At 38.0% G+C, this 16,050-nt stretch overlaps 1 protein-coding gene across 1 annotated transcript in view; it reads left to right on the top strand.

Moving 5' to 3' along the window:
* Positions 1-15,440, top strand: part of LOC149465933 (ATP-binding cassette sub-family B member 5-like) — a 43,705-nt gene extending 28,265 nt beyond the window's left edge. Inside the window, exons 21-27 of the mRNA XM_089673157.1 lie at positions 1,704-1,804; positions 2,420-2,560; positions 4,217-4,373; positions 4,476-4,673; positions 9,551-9,757; positions 10,394-10,540; positions 13,406-15,440. Coding sequence (XP_089529283.1) covers positions 1,704-1,804; positions 2,420-2,560; positions 4,217-4,373; positions 4,476-4,673; positions 9,551-9,757; positions 10,394-10,540; positions 13,406-13,603 — 1,149 coding nt within the window. The 3' untranslated portion in view covers positions 13,604-15,440. The remainder of the gene's footprint in view (positions 1-1,703; positions 1,805-2,419; positions 2,561-4,216; positions 4,374-4,475; positions 4,674-9,550; positions 9,758-10,393; positions 10,541-13,405) is intronic.
* The last annotated feature ends 610 nt before the right edge of the window (positions 15,441-16,050 follow it).

The following is a 16,050-nucleotide window of genomic DNA, read 5'->3' as shown; positions in this document are numbered from 1 at the left end:
ACTACACTTTTTTCTGTGAATGAGTAGTGGTACCACGTACCCCATACTCATTCACATGGGGGGGTGGGATCTGGGGGGCCCTTGTTAAAGGGGGCTTCCAGATTCCGATAAGCCCCCATCCGCAGACCCCCATGGTCATGGGGAAGAGGCCTTTGTCCCCATCAACACGGGGACAAGGTGCTTTGAGGGGAGCCCCCCTGCCCCAAAGCACCCCCAATGTTGAGGGCATGTGGCCTGGTATGGTTCGGGGGGGGCACTCGCTCGTTCACCCCCTTTCCTGATCTGCTTCGTTTTATGCCCACATAAGTGTCTGCTATGGACATTGGGGGGGCCCCCATGCCATTTTTTATTACATTTTGGCATGGAGGTTCCCCTCAAAATCTACACCAGATCCTAAGGGTTTGGTATGAATCGTGGGGACCCCACATGTTTAAAAAAAAAATGTAATTGCCGGCCAATGCCAGCAATTCTTTTTATATTCAGCTGTCAGTGGGGAACCCTGCTGACAGCTGAAACATGAAATAATGTTTTCACTACTAAAATACTGCATGACTTAATAATATAACTCATGTGGTATTTTAATAGCTGTGCGGTATCTTATCGCATACTCAGATGCAGTAAGATAACGCTTAGTGACCTGTCCCCTCTGTTCAAAGTTCATGGTCGAACGTTCGTTAGGTTTGAATGTTCTCCTTTTTTTAAATTTCTGATTGAGGCCGAGAAGATTATTTAGCTATATTTGGCCTTTAACCATACACAGGAAGATTTAACTGACAGTAATATGTGTTGTGATTTGTGCTGTCCCAGACCAAGGTACATTTTGACTGTTCAGATATCAAGGCCTGCCTGTAACTAGACTTCAGGTTCACTTTTTCCATTCCTGTTGGCAGTTTTGTATTTTTAATTTAAAGAAAGGTTTCCCTAATAGCTATTGTCTCATTGTATTCTTTATAAGTAAAAATGTGCCAAAACAGGGATTTCTATAGCTATATAGCACATCTGTTAAAGTAGTTGTGAAGGCTCAGGTATTTATTTTACTAAAATGACAGGTCAATGACATTTACTAAAATGACAAGTCATACTTACTCTTTTTGGTGCAACCCCCATAGGAAGCCTCTTCCTATAGTGGTGCATCTGCAAGCTAACTTCTGAGCTAGGAAGTGTGCATCCATTGGCACACAAAGCATGGCCCAACCTTGCCCCTCTCCCTCCAAACAGGATTTGATTGACAGCAGCAGGAGTAAATGGCTTCATTGCCTCAGCAAAGCCTGTGAGAGTGGGGAGAGGGGAAAGAGCCACTACAGATGGGCACAGTACTGGATAGACTGGAACATTTTTTGCCTTAATGCAAGGAATGTATAAAGGTAACAAAAGGGGGAGATTTACTAAAACTGGAGCACACAGAATCTGGTGCAGCTGTGCATAGTAACCAATCAGCTTCTAACTTCAGCTTGTTCATTTAAGTTTTCCCAATAAAACCTAAAAGTTGTTCAGTTACTATGCACAGTTGCACCAAATTCTGAGTGCACCAGTTTTAGTACCTCTCTACCAAAATGTCTAGCCTTTAGAACCACTTTAAGCTGAGCAAGTCCAGCCACCAGGAAAAATTTATAAGCAACAGGCTTGTGTTTTTTTAGTAAAATAATACAAACTAATTAAAAATAGCTTCAACAATTTAAACTATGTTTTGACTGAATGATCAGATTGCAACAGAAGCAGTGGATAACATCCGAACAGTCGTGTCACTGACTAGAGAAAGAACCTTTGAAGAGATGTACTCCGAAAGCCTACAAAAGCCCTACAGGTCAGATTATTATAATTATTACATGATTGTTAGCATTACAGTGAGCATTTTCCTATCTAAAACAGAGATGAGTAATCTCTCCCCTCTCTGGAAGTGCATTATTGACAGGTCACGTTTCTGGTATCACCCCATGACCGCAGATTGTGCATCTGATATGAAATAATTAGTGACCTCTTTATAAAAGGGAGACAGGATGAGAGAAATCACCTGCTGTGATCATTTGCCTCTTTTCATCCAGTGGTACTTTACTGTAGGGTGGCAGTTTGTGCTATGTATAAATTACTGCTGTCATTCAGATTTCAAGGGATTCACAGATATACATTCTGACCTGGGTAATCCTCTTGTTTATGAAGTGCTTCTTTTCATTAGAAACTGTCAAGACAGAAGATACCCCTGGGTCAGCAGTTTTGAGGAACATCCACTGCACAATGCCTGTTCATTTGCAACAGGTTTTATCCAAACCCACTATATTACTGAATACTGGGTATTCCAGATGTGAAACTATGACAGCAGTCTGAAATTTCAACTTTGACAAAGATTAGTGTTTTTTAAATTCTTATTTTTTTTCTGCAAATCACATTTTTATGGTTGCTTTTTAAACTGATGTATTTTTAGGAACTCTCAGCGTAAAGCTCAAGTGTATGGCATCTGTTTTGCATTCAGTCAGTCATTCATACATTTCACCTATGCTGTATCTTACCGCTTTGGAGCATTTTTGATTGACGTTGGCAGGATGACTCCAGAAGATGTATTCCTGTAAGTATCTTATTGTATTTTATAAATTGTAAAATTAATGTGATGTTTATGCTTGATTTTACATGCAGGCAATGAAACAATGTACGCCATTATGTAAACTGACATTGTACACCTTGGAGAAGCTGCATGTGAACATTCATCAATTAACTAGAGTTTATGAGGGTTATTTACGAAAACTGCATGTTGCAAAATATTGTGCAGTCAGCTTCCAGATTTTATTTTCAAAGCTTAATTGAAATGAAGTGAGAAACTGATTGGCTACCATGCACAGCTGCACTGGATTCTGAGTGTACCAGTTTTAGTAAATCCCCCCCCCCCCCCCCAAGTGTCTAATCAGCTTGACACTGAAGTGATAATAGTCTTTCCCTTAAACAATCCCCGGGATTTCCGAAATACTAATACACTACTATATGCCTCAGTGCTTCCACATTCTTCATTGTGTAGATAAATACAGTAATCTACTCTTAGATTTTACAGGGTGATTGGATGTGTAAGGTTTTTGTAAGTGGATTCTGCTAGAGCTGGATTATTGGCAGGAAAAGTACACTCTGGGATTCATTTATTAACTTGTCTGGCTAGCCATTCCTCCTAGCAGTGGCCACCTGTAGGTTGCAATGCCTATATAAGGGCATGGAATTGTTACTGGAGATGCCCAAAAATGTTTCTATCTATTGGTACTTTAAAGCCCAACTGAACTTTTAATTTAAAGCAGCTAAATACACTCTAGGTGCTTGAAAACAAAAGGTGTAAACAGTTCAATTGGGCTTTAAAGCAATAAAAATCATAGCTCAGGATTTGCATATTCTTAAGAAGCTGCATATGAGCTTTAAAACAAGCTCTCACTGATCTCTGTAGCTGCAGGCACTCTGTAGCAGTTTGTCCTCAAACTTTAAAGCATAAGTTCTTAGCAGTTCAGCTCACCCTGCTACCCTCCTACCCCATCCCAGAGCTTGTGCTCTGTGTATATATTACAGATTGGAAGGCTGCATAGTCACTGCTGGGAAGAATGAAGTGAGTAGGAGTTGGGTAACGTTACTGCTTCTGCTGGTAAATTGCAGCCAGTGAGTCCTTGTTTTAAAGCACATTTGCTGCATGTTAGGAAATGTAAATGCTTAAATGTCCATAGTCTGGCCACAGAGACAATGAAAAGTTACTAAATTTAGCAAGTGCTGATAGTGGGTAGAACTAACATGGCAGCTAGTAAGGTACCTTATGATTCCAACTGCTTTGACCCAAGAAGATCAAAAGAAATATTTCTCATACTAATATTATTTATAGGAAAGTGTGGAAATAGAGATGATATCAGTGGACAAAATGTGATGATAAATGTTTGCAAATCTAGTCCAGTTATGGCTCAAGAGATTTACCCTTACTGTTGGATCTGTCTGACACTCATTAAATAGTGATGAGAAAGCACTCAGAGGTTGTATTAAACTGTTGACAAGGGTTCTAAGCAAACTTTGTCCAAAACAAAATAAAAAAAGAGCTTTATTTGGAACAGGGTTTCCACATTGGACCACCAAGAGTCAGATCATGAAACTTGATCCACCACGTCTCTACCTAATAGCATTTAATGCATCAGTGAGTGATCTGGTCATCCTTTACTGTCCTACAGTTACTTCTCCTTTAACAATGCATACTTATCTTTCTTTACAGTGTGTTCTCTCTCCTGGCATATGGCGCGATAACCGTAGGACAGACATTTTCATTTGCTCCTGACTATGCTAAAGCCAAGTCAGCAGCTTCCCATTTGTTTGCATTGTTCAATGGTCAGCCAGCTATTGACAGTTACAGTGAACAAGGACAAAAACTGGTAAGTCATGTAGCTGAGCAAAAGGAAAAACAAGTCTTAGTCATGATTGTTCTTTTGATCCAAGAAATAGTATTTTCTTACAATTTCTTTTGTTACCAATAGGAAAAATGTCAAGGAAACTTAGAATTGCATAAAGTCACCTTTAATTATCCATCACGTCCAGATGTACCAGTGCTCCAAGAGTTATCAATCAAAATATCCAGTGGAAAAACTGTGGCATTTGTGGGTAGCAGTGGATGTGGGAAAAGTACTTCTATTCAGCTCCTACAGAGGTTCTACGATCCCCTCCATGGGGCAGTGGTGAGACTCCTATTGTTTTCTGAAGTACACTGGTCTGGCAGGTCCAGATTTGAACTCTTGAAAAAACAACTTTTGACAGAAGTGCTCGTCTTTATAAAAGTGCACTTTGGCCCTTATAAATTCTATACCTAGACCTGACAAAATGTATTCACTTACATAGAAAAGTATCGTAGTGTACTTCATAGCTGTGTTTTTATCTTAGCTCAGCCTTTCTGTTTAAATACAGCAGATAAAATCACAATATTGTTCAGGGTAATGAAAAGGGAGGTAACTCTACCTTGCTTATTAAGTGAAAAAAGAAGGAACTGAAATCTCATTACATTAGCCTTCAGTCCAAAGATTCCATTTGTAGTTTTGGGTATTGAAAACAAATTAAAATCACAAAAGTCCACTAAAAGCTCCTAACTAAGGACATGTCTCTAATTTATTTATTTATTTATTACAAGTACTTATATAGTGCCATCAATTTATGCGGCGCTTTACATAAACAGTTGTGTTCAAAATAATAGCAGTGTGTTGAAAAAAGTGAATAAAGCTCAAAATCCTTCTAATAGCTTTTATTTCCATACACACAAATACATTGGAAACACTACACATTCTATTCCAAATCGAAACATGAAGAAAAATATATCAAATTTGTATTGTTCCTCTAAAACAATTGAAGAAAAGTAAATATTAGACTGTTCAAAATAATAGCAGTGTTTGTATTCTTCTTTACAAACTCAAACATTCACTATATAAACTGAAAAATGTTTGAAGATTTTGCTTTCCTTTGAATCACTTAATTAATATTTAGTTGTATAAGCACTGTTTCTGAGAACTGCTGTACATCTGTGTTGTATGGAGTCACCCAACTTCTGGCACCTGTGAACAGGTATTCCAGCCCAGGATGATTGGACTACATTCCACAGTTCTTCTCTATTTCTTGGTTTTGCCTCAGAAACTGCATTTTTGATGTCACCCCACAAGTTTTCTATTGGATTAAGATCCGGGGATTGGGCTGGCCACTCCATAACGTCAATCTTGTTGGTCTGGAACCAAGATGTTGCATGTTTACTGGTGTGTTTGGGGTTGTTGTCTTGTTGGAACACCCATTTCAAGGGCATTTCCTCTTCAGCATAAGGCAGCATGACCTCTTCAAGTATTCTGATGTATTCAAACTGATCCATGATCCCTGGTATGCGATAAATAGGCCCAACACTGTAGTATGAGAAACATCCCCATATCATGATGCTTGCGCAACCATGCTTCTCTGTCTTCACAGTGTACTGTGGCTTGAATTCAGTGTTTGGGGGTCGTCTGACAAACTGTCTCCGGCCACTAGACCCAAAAAGAACAATCTTACTTTCATCAGTCCATAAAATGTTGCTCCATTTCTCTTTAGGCCAGTCAATGTGCTCTTTGGCAAATTGTAACCTCTTCAGCACGTCTTTTTTTCAACAGTGGGACTTTGCGGGGGCTTCTTGCAGATAGTTTGGCTTCACATAGGCATCTTCTAATTGTAACAGTACTCACAGGTAACTTTAGACCTTCTTTGATCTTCCTGGAGCTGATTATTGGCTGAGTCCTTGCCATTTGGCTATTCTTCTATCCATTTGAATGGTAGTTTTTCGCTTTCTTCCACGTCTTTCAGGTTTTGGTTGCCATTTTAAAGCATTTGCGATCATTTTAGCTGAGCAGCCTATCATTTTCTGCACTTCTTTATATGTTTTCCCCTCCCCAATCAACCTTTTAATCAAGGTACGCTGTTCTTCTGAACAATGTCTGGAACGACCCATTTTCCTTAGAATTTCAGAGAGAAATGCACTGTAACCAGCATGTACAACATTTGCTGCCTTCCTTCCTTAAATAAGGGCAATAATTGCCACCTGTTTTTCAAAGAATGAATGACCTCACTAATAGAATTCCACACTGCAATTATTTTGAACATGCCCCTTTCAATTAGTGATTCAATTACACAGAATCAGCAGCATGCATGTCATGACTGTTGGGTCTGTTGGATTTCTATTACTCTACTACACCTGCTAGTAAATTATTTGCCTTGTAGAAATATCATTTCTACCAAAAACAGTGATTGATCAGGTTAGTGATGTCTGACTGCTATTATTTTGAACACAACTGTATATTGTACATTCACATCAGTCCCTAACCCTCAAGGGGTGTACAATCTAAGGTCCCTAACTCACATTTATACATACACATAGGGCCATTTTAGACAGGAGCCAATTAACCTACCAGCATGTCTTTGGAATGTTAAAGGGATTGTAAACCTCAGACATGAAATATGAAAAAAGCATATCCCTTTATAGTGTGGACTTGCCTCAATCCAGATCACTAGATGTCATTTCCCTCTGCAGCCTCATTTGTCTGCTATCAGTATGAATCACTTCTGACAAGTTTACCTAACACTAAGAGAAAAACAGTGACAGGCGAGGGATCCCCAGCAGAGTGACAGCCTCAGCTCTGTTCCTGTGTGCTGTGTGAAATCCCTTCCCTCCAATCAGCTCTCAGAGCTCTCACTGAGCTCTGCAGTGTGTAATTTCATCTCTGTTTTCTGAACTCTCAGACAAGCATTTTAAATTCTGCACATTGAATGGATGTTGAGAAGAGAAAACTTCAGATAGACAGGTACAACGTAGGAAGATTTGTTTCATCTTTGTCTGTCACCTGAGACCAGTCACTTAACTGGGTATATGTAACTTTAAGCCCCCCTTCCTCGTCCTGGACACCCAACACTAACCTAAAATAGTCTCATCTCTCCCGTCTGCGTTACGGGAGAACGTACAAGAAATTTTGCACGGACTGCGATCCGTATCTGTCTATCATTTGTTTACCTTTCATACTTCAATAAAACGTTTTTTTTGGAAAAAAAAAAATAGTCTCATCTCTTAAGTCAACTTGGGCCTCAACCTTCAAACATTAACCCGATCTTAGAACATAAAAGAGAAGTTTGTTTTTTTTCCTAAAAACACTCACCTAGGTGGATGCAGCATCGGTCCAATGCTGCATCTGTTCCCTATTCCCCCGTTTGTTCTAAGGGTGATAACACATGACCGCTGATCGCTGAGTTCTCACTGCTGCTGTGAGCAGAGAGCGGTGACTGTCAATCTCTGCTCTGCCCCCCCACCAGCACCACCATGCTCACTGGAGTACTGAGCTGTGGAGGGGGAGGGAACGGCTGGTTCAGGCTCTCAGCAGATCGCTGACAGGCAGAGCTAGGTGCCACTCCAGACTCTGGGGTGGGTCCTGACTTTAACGTCAAGGTATTTCCCCAGCCTGGACCAGCTCATGACATCAGCCAACAACAGGCTTCAGCCAGCTGTCAGCTGAAAACAGGTCACAGGAGTGCATAACAAACTGCACTCCTGTAATGCACAGGGGAAGTACAGCCAAAAAAACGCTGGCTCCTAAAGTAAAACCACTATAGTAAAGCCTTATCTAAACTCAACCCTAATTGTTAAACAACCCCCTTATCTTTGGCCCCTATGCCAACCTAACCCCTAAACAATTTCCTAATACTAATCTAATCAACTCTTCATTATACTTTCTTAATCCTGCACCAAGCATCCTTTCAATGCTCACCAAAAGAAAATACAGAGCCAATAAAATGTGACTTGACTGATAAATCAGAAATGGCATCTGAATGCAAAAAAAAAATGATAGTGTCATAAAAGTCTCATTCTTCTTGAATGGTAATAGTCCATATCATCCAACTTTTTTTAATGTAACTATTTAAAAAAAATTGGAAGTTCTAGGAAAAAAATCTACTGAAACATTACATGAAGCATAGAACATTATAGAAAGGGAGCAGTTCTTATTTTTCAGGGTTTGAATTACAATTGTAAAGTTTATTTGAAAGTTATCTTTATGAGCTTGAAGTATCTTCTTATCATGACTGTATTCTATGTATATATTTAATACTTCTAGTGGCTAATTGCTGTTTACAGAGTATGCTGTCCAGAGAATACTGTATGTTATGAGAACCGGTTGAAATAAGTCCATTGCCTTTCTGTAGCCTTGTTCTGGGATGAGTGAGGAGGTTAAAACACCATGTTTGTAATGACCTGCAATGCACAAACCACAGTGAGAAAAGATTCTGTTACCATTCACATGTACACTATATAATTAATCAGTACAACTTGGTACAATAGCAAGAATTTATTGTTTATGCCAATAAAGCTGAACTCCAGACAAAAGACCAAATACACACATGCAATGCATACACTGTAGGTGATCTGCTTTATCTGTCAAAGAATTTGTGTTTCTGCCAATCCAGTCCTGAGATTAACCCAGCTCTCCTGCACAGCATAGTTTAGCCTGGCAGGGGAGGGAACCTGAGCTTTCTCTGCTGCATTTTCACTTTCACTTATTGGTCTCCTCCCCACCCACACCCTGTGAGAGGGCAGTGATAGCCGCCCAGTGATGAGCTTATCTCTCCGATCATTATAACATTCTGATCACTCATATTATCAGCATGCTCCTTGCACTGAAGTACACCTGATTGGCTCCTTGTGCTGCTTTTCTCTCCCCCTTTCTGAGCTTTGCTGTACAGGAACTGCTAGAGGCTGATAAATGGTCAAATTCAGGTACTTACTGCTTGCATAAAAAATATATTCAATGTCTAAATGATTGCAGAGATGTCTTACTGTGTGCCTTGGGGTATTTTAATAGGATTATTTACATTAAGCTGACTATATTCACATACATTATAATTTTTTTCTTTGTTCCTAATTTTTCCAGAAAATACATTGTTTACAGATTCCCTTTAAAAGCTACAGTATGTCTTTTAATCAACTTTGTTTAGAATTAATTAGTACAGTATAATCTGTTTTCAACTTTAATACAAATAGCTTAAAATTTCCCTTTCAATTTTTTAGATGTTTGATAATGTTGATGTAAAGAAATTAAACGTCCAGTGGCTTCGCTCTCAAATAGGCATTGTGTCCCAGGAACCTGTGCTGTTTGATTGCAGTATTGCTGAGAACATCGCCTATGGGGACAACTCCCGCATGGTCTCTATGGAGGAAATACAGGAGGCCGCAAAAGCAGCCAATATTCACTCTTTCATAGAACAACTGCCAGAGGTAAATAACTGTGATCAGAGTTGTGTTAATAATAGTTACAAGATTTTTCTTTTATTCAAATAAATCAGAAATGTAAAACTCTTCAAATCCCCATAGCCAACATATGTTGCAGAGGTCACAAATGCTATTTAGGGCCCCTTTTTACACTCATCGCTGTTGAGCAATTTATACAAATGTCCTGTCAAGAGTCTCTCCCTGGCAGGATATGTAAAGTAGGTGCATGTTGCCTTTTTCCTTGATACAGCTCTTAATACAACCCTAGATTACATACACATATTAGTTAAGATCTTATACCTTTACAATAGGGAACAGAACTCAGTAGTGAAGGAAAAAACCTTCCTCTGTTATTTCTATCTGGGTCTCTACCAAGTCTTTTGTGTCTCTGTGTATCACAGCATGCAGTTTGTCCATCCCTGATACCCTAGCAATTGTCTGACACTGCTAGGTTGGATTTTTCAGATTAGGTTGGATAGCCTACAACCAATAGCCTGATGTCCATGTTTGTGTCTTGGCAAAAAAGATCCTTTCATAACTCCCAACAGACATCCTGTGTTGTTTTATAGCAGTTTACTCTAAATATACCACTCTGTACCCATAAAACAAATTTCTAATACACAATTTTTCTAATGTCTCCAGAAATATAACACGCCAGTTGGTGGCAAGGGAACTCAACTGTCAGGAGGTCAGAAGCAAAGAATAGCCATAGCCCGGGCACTTATACGAGCTCCAAAACTATTATTGCTTGATGAAGCCACCTCGGCACTGGACAACGAAAGTGAAAAGGTGAGAATGAAACTTAGCAATCTTTTACTTATTCACTGGCGAAATGTAATTATACTACTTTGAATGAGTTTGTAAGGATTGTGAATTGAACAAAATATTTAATTTTTTCAGTGAAAAAATATACACACTCCTGCCAAGTTTTATTCTTTTGTGTACCGTTGGGGATATTATTCAGAACTTCCTGTCCCAGAGTCACAAGAGGAAGTTAGAGGAAATCTTCTCTTAGGCCTCTTTCACACTGGCATTAGACTTTACCTCCCTCTGAAAAGTGATACACAGTGGATCCCTTTTCAGACAGATGGTTTACAGGTTTTCAGAAGGTGATACTACCACCTCTTGCATGGCAGTTTGTTTGATCCCCAGGAGAATCTTTTTTATCCCAATTTGGATTATACATTGTACTACCATGCCGCTACCATCTTAGCCACGTTTTGCATGTGGTTGCAGTATGGTCCCATTGACCTCAGTGGGAGAGTTTGCTGCTGAGTTATAATTGTTGCACCTCTAAGGTCAGCATTGTAGCCACGTCAGTATGTACTCACCCCTCCGACTGTCATGTTATTTTAGAGGTACCCAATTGGGGGAGCAGTAAAAATGTTGTTCAACTGCTTGTTTTACCACCTTCTGCTTTCCCCTTGATTTCTGGTTCGGCTACGATTGTCAGCAGGACAAAGAGTTATAAATCTCCCACAACAGGGACACAAACAGCACCAAAAACTTGATAGAAGGCCTAACGCCATCCAAAACAAAAAAGAGTTTGCATAACGTTGTTCTTTAAAATAATTCAGATTACCAATCCTTAAGGTGGTTGTAAAAGGCAGAAGGTTCTTCAGAAGATAAATAACCTTCTGGGTGCAGCTTGCTATGATTAGCACTTGGCAGGGCGAGGGGTCAGGAGCGCCCGTGGGGGACCCAAGAAGAGGGGGATTAGGACTTCCCTGTTCAAAACTATTACACAGAGCAGGTAAGTATGACATGTTTGTCATTTATAAAAAAACAAACCTTTAGAATCACTTTAAATTAGGTGCCTTATTTTTTCTTTTTGGGGGCTTTTTTCCCTTTTTTTAACATCATGATCCTGTGAGAAACACTACCTGTGCTACAATGGCTATGCTCACTCACTCCACTGCATCTATTAAGAAGCCATAGTTTTCATCCAGGTTGCTCTTCTGATTTGCGCTACAAACATATCCTCTTCTCTTCATCTCCATTGCATGGAGGGCAAGAGGACTTTTGTACTGTAGTTTATTAAAGATAGCTTGAAAGAAAGGTAAGATTGTTTGTGTTATCAGTTCAGCTCACAGTAAGTGACAAGGACACTGCATTTCTGACAAGATCAACAGGTATTTTCTGTACTTATTGAAAATGTTCTTAGCATGAAAAATGAAAATTAAATTAGATCAAAATTTTGCAGCCACCACATTTAAAGAATGGTAAGTTACAACACAAAAGAGTAAAAGCTTGTGAATAGCTCTGTACAAATAAATTGCACACCTTCTATCAACTATATAACACCTTGTCCTTCGACTTCAATGAAAGCTGCCCACACCTACACGTACTTATATAAATGTGCTGTATGCCAAATATAAAATGAAAATAGTGGTGCCCTTTAAACACAATACAAAATAATTTACAACCCAAATGCAACATTCAATGCAAAAAAACCTCATGTAATATAAACAAATGAAAATTATAGTGCATAAATAAAGTCAAACAAGTCCCATATGTTCAATCAGTCCTTCTTTGTGTTCATTCAATGAGCCACTAAACATAAATATTCAATTAAATACATTCAGTGCCTTCTCATTCATTAGTTGTGCACCTCCATCCCAGATGTGTTGTCACCTGGAGCTTTTGACCTCACATATAATGTTTGGTCAAATAGCACTTATGTCCCTTTTATTGGACCTAATAATGATGTTTCCTGGGTCAAAACTCTCTCTAGGGTAGATCACCTCCTTCATGAAGATCCTCCTCCTCCTTACTCCACCGCTCAGCATAAAAACTAAATAGGCAGAGAATAGTGCTTTATCCTTAAAATGCTTTATTCACACATAAAAACCATAAAATCAGCCACTTACATGTTTTAGGTGCTTAATTGCACCAGACACCGTGAACGTCTTGAGGTCACCAAGCCCCTCCCCTGGGGAAGGGCTTGATGACATCATGCTGCTCACGGTGTCTGGTGGACTGGTAACCTGAGAACACCAAGAGATGTATACAGAGTTTGTTGTGGATTATTATGCTTGCTCTGGTGCTATATGGGACTTGTTTGACTTGTCTGACTTTATTTATTCATTATAATTTTTTTTATATTTTATGAGTTTTTTTTGCACTGGATATTGTATTGGGGTTGTAAATTATTGTATTGTGTGGAAAGTGTGGCACTATTTTTGTTTTATATGATAAGCTACAACATATTACATTTTTGTTTTTCAGTTTACATTTAGATCCAAAATTGCTTCTGATTCTCATATTTATTTATTAAAGAGTTCACTCATTATAATGTTTTTTTTATCGTGCCTGTTTCTGTATTCTAGCCTAGACTACAAAATCATGGATTTCTGGGTGATAATTACAGTATAAGACCTCTATTAGCCCCTGTGTTTTTCTACAGTTTGAATATGCAGCACATTTTATGTTTTTGATGTTGGGGTTGTTGATACTTTTAAAACAGATACAATACATCAATAAAGTAAGCATTTGCTGTATGTATTTCTATTGTTTGGTAAGATGAGAGGTACCATGAACAGGCAGGGAATGGGGGGCAGTTATCTTTATTTTTTAAATAGGTCACTTTTTATGTCTCAGAGGGTTGATACATGTTACTCTGTATTACTTACACAAAACTTCTTTCATACTCAGGTTGTACAACAAGCTCTTGATCAAGCCAGGAAAGGAAGAACCTGTATCATGATTGCTCACAGACTGTCTACAGTCCAGAATGCTGATCTTATTGTCGTTATGAAGAATGGGAAGATAATTGAACTTGGAACACATCAACAACTTCTGTCAAATCGAGGAGCATATTTTGATCTTGTGAATGCACAAACGATAACGTAATTAGAAAAACACGGAAGAGTGGATATAAATTAATGGTTTACTCTATAGGAGAGAAAACCCACATAAAGGCCTCCTGAAGAACGACTGGTGCAAACCAATGCAAAGCATGGAAGTTCTGTATTGTTACATGGATATAGATCTGGATCAAAGGTTTATAGAATACAGGATCTGTTCTGATAGGAGTGTGCAGTTCATCTCATATCTGATGCTGGGAAGCCTGAAAACTGATAAATGACTCTTGTCGCTGCTCAGATACTATATCAAAAAAGGTTATTAATGGATCTAGAAATGTGCAAAGATAAAATCTGAAATGTGTGGTTATTCTATACGGAGTTAGTCAAGCACAGCTTTGATCTCTTGATATTTAAAACATAAATACTTCTTGGAAACACAGTTTTGTAAAAGGATCTGTGTGACAAAATATACTTGACAGAATAGTAATATCTCCTGATATTTTTATACTATTTGGTGTCAAAACATATTTTTCAGATGTTAAGATATTTGTTTAAACCATTTTTTGCTAATGAATCTATGCAATTCCTCAAGGTGTACAAAATATAATTTTCCTCACTTTGCTGCCCATTGTTGTATTTTAACTGGTTCAAGATGAAGATTTTTGTGAAAAAGGTTAATTACTCCGAAGTGCAGATGGGTACTTCGTCTATTAAATGCAGTTGTTATTATATTTTCTTTACATTTTTTTAAAATAATTATTATCAAAGTTTTTCCTCTAAGTTGAACTAAGGAGTCCATTGGGTCTCAATATGCTAAACCCCCTGTAACCCATCACTACAATAAGAAATAGAAAGAACCACTGTTGCAATATTATTATAATATTTATATTATTAATCAGAATGATAACTAATGATAAGGAGAAGCACATTGATCCAGGCTTCAGTCATTAAGATACACCTATAGCTTTCTCTGACCACTCCTAGAAGGTTTAGAGAGAACCAAGGTTCTGCCTGACAGCCTTACAAAACTGTAGTTTTTTGAACCTGTAAAGGTTCAAATGACATCTCTCCTAGTTAACATTCTTCATTATACACTATTAAAAATGTATAGTAATATAGCAAGCACTCTAAACATTGCTAATTGGTAAATGAAATTGCAACTGCAAGCTTTAAGTGGCTTAAACAGTCTTTGTTTTAACTGTAATCCTTTGCCAAATCAATTTAGAACAAAAACTATGGGAAAACTCATAGCAACTCATGAAAAAAATGCTTTTTATTATCATTTTACTTTTTTAAACTATGATGGAAAGGAACTGAAACATTGACGAATTTGGGAAATACCAAAGGCTGTGTTTTCACAGTTTCATAAATATACCAATGTCATTTATTGACACTTTGATGTGTCATGTCTTATAAATGTGTATGTACTATAGCTATTCTTTTGTTGATTTATTTTTCTATTCTTTAAAGAATGCTCTCCCATTTATCTTTTTTATTTAAAAAAGACAGTTCTTGAAGAATGCAGTCTTTAATGTTACCACTCACTGGACCTGGTCACCCTTCTGTCCTTTTTTTTTACGTGTGTGTCTTTGGTATCACATTATTTATCATAAAACAAGAATGAAAGTATTGTTAGTCCCTGAATGTCTTTTCTAGCTTTATAGCACTTAGCACCAATGGCCTAAAGGCTGACGGCAACCATTACAAAAAACTATGCACTATTAGAAAGTATATATCATACGTTATAATATATCATAAATATTTTCATTTTACATATTCAGTACTATATTCTTATGCACATTTGCAAAATTCTCTACAAGTTATCATACTAAATATCTTTGTATATTCTGTCTAATCAATAAAATATAAAGTATTCAACTGTTGTATTGCGTCTTGAACCATTTTTTTGTTTTAGTTAAATGTAAGCTTGAAAGAGCAGGGCCCTCGATCCCCTCATGTTTTGCATTGTATTGGTTTTGTTCTGTCACATGTTCTGTCCCCCTTTATAATGTACAGCGCTGAGCGAACTATTGGCGCTTTATAAATACTGTATAATAATAATAATAATATAAACTCCTCCTTTTAACCCCTTGTCACTGCCACCCCCCAGCTCATTAAGAGATTATAAATGCCACAAGGCAGAGGCAGGCTGTCACAGCAGTCACATGATCGAAAGCTCCCAATTACAAAAGCTTCCAGTGACATCTTAGTTACTGTGCTGAGAGCATGCAGTAAGTGCAATCTTAGCATGGAAAACTTCTCCATGGATTTATATAAAATATGTAGATGGTCAGCATTAAAGCCCACCCACCCGGTGGCTGCATATATGTGTATGGCCGAAAGAAACAGGTTAATATAAAAGTATAGTGTAAAAGGACTCAAATATGAAAATGTCCATTCATTAGACAAGTAGCAATGAACACAATGATATGCCCAAATCAGAATTCTACACAGATTAAAAGAAGGTGAATTTACCAAAAGGGCTAATCTATG

Source organism: Staurois parvus, unplaced genomic scaffold, assembly GCF_062004578.1.
Source record: "Staurois parvus isolate SC_StPar_1 unplaced genomic scaffold, SC_StPar_1.0 ptg000136l, whole genome shotgun sequence".
Classification (NCBI taxonomy): Eukaryota; Metazoa; Chordata; class Amphibia; order Anura; family Ranidae; genus Staurois; species Staurois parvus.
The sequence above is the reverse complement of the archived record's forward strand: the minus strand, read 5'-3'. Positions and strand labels throughout refer to the sequence as shown.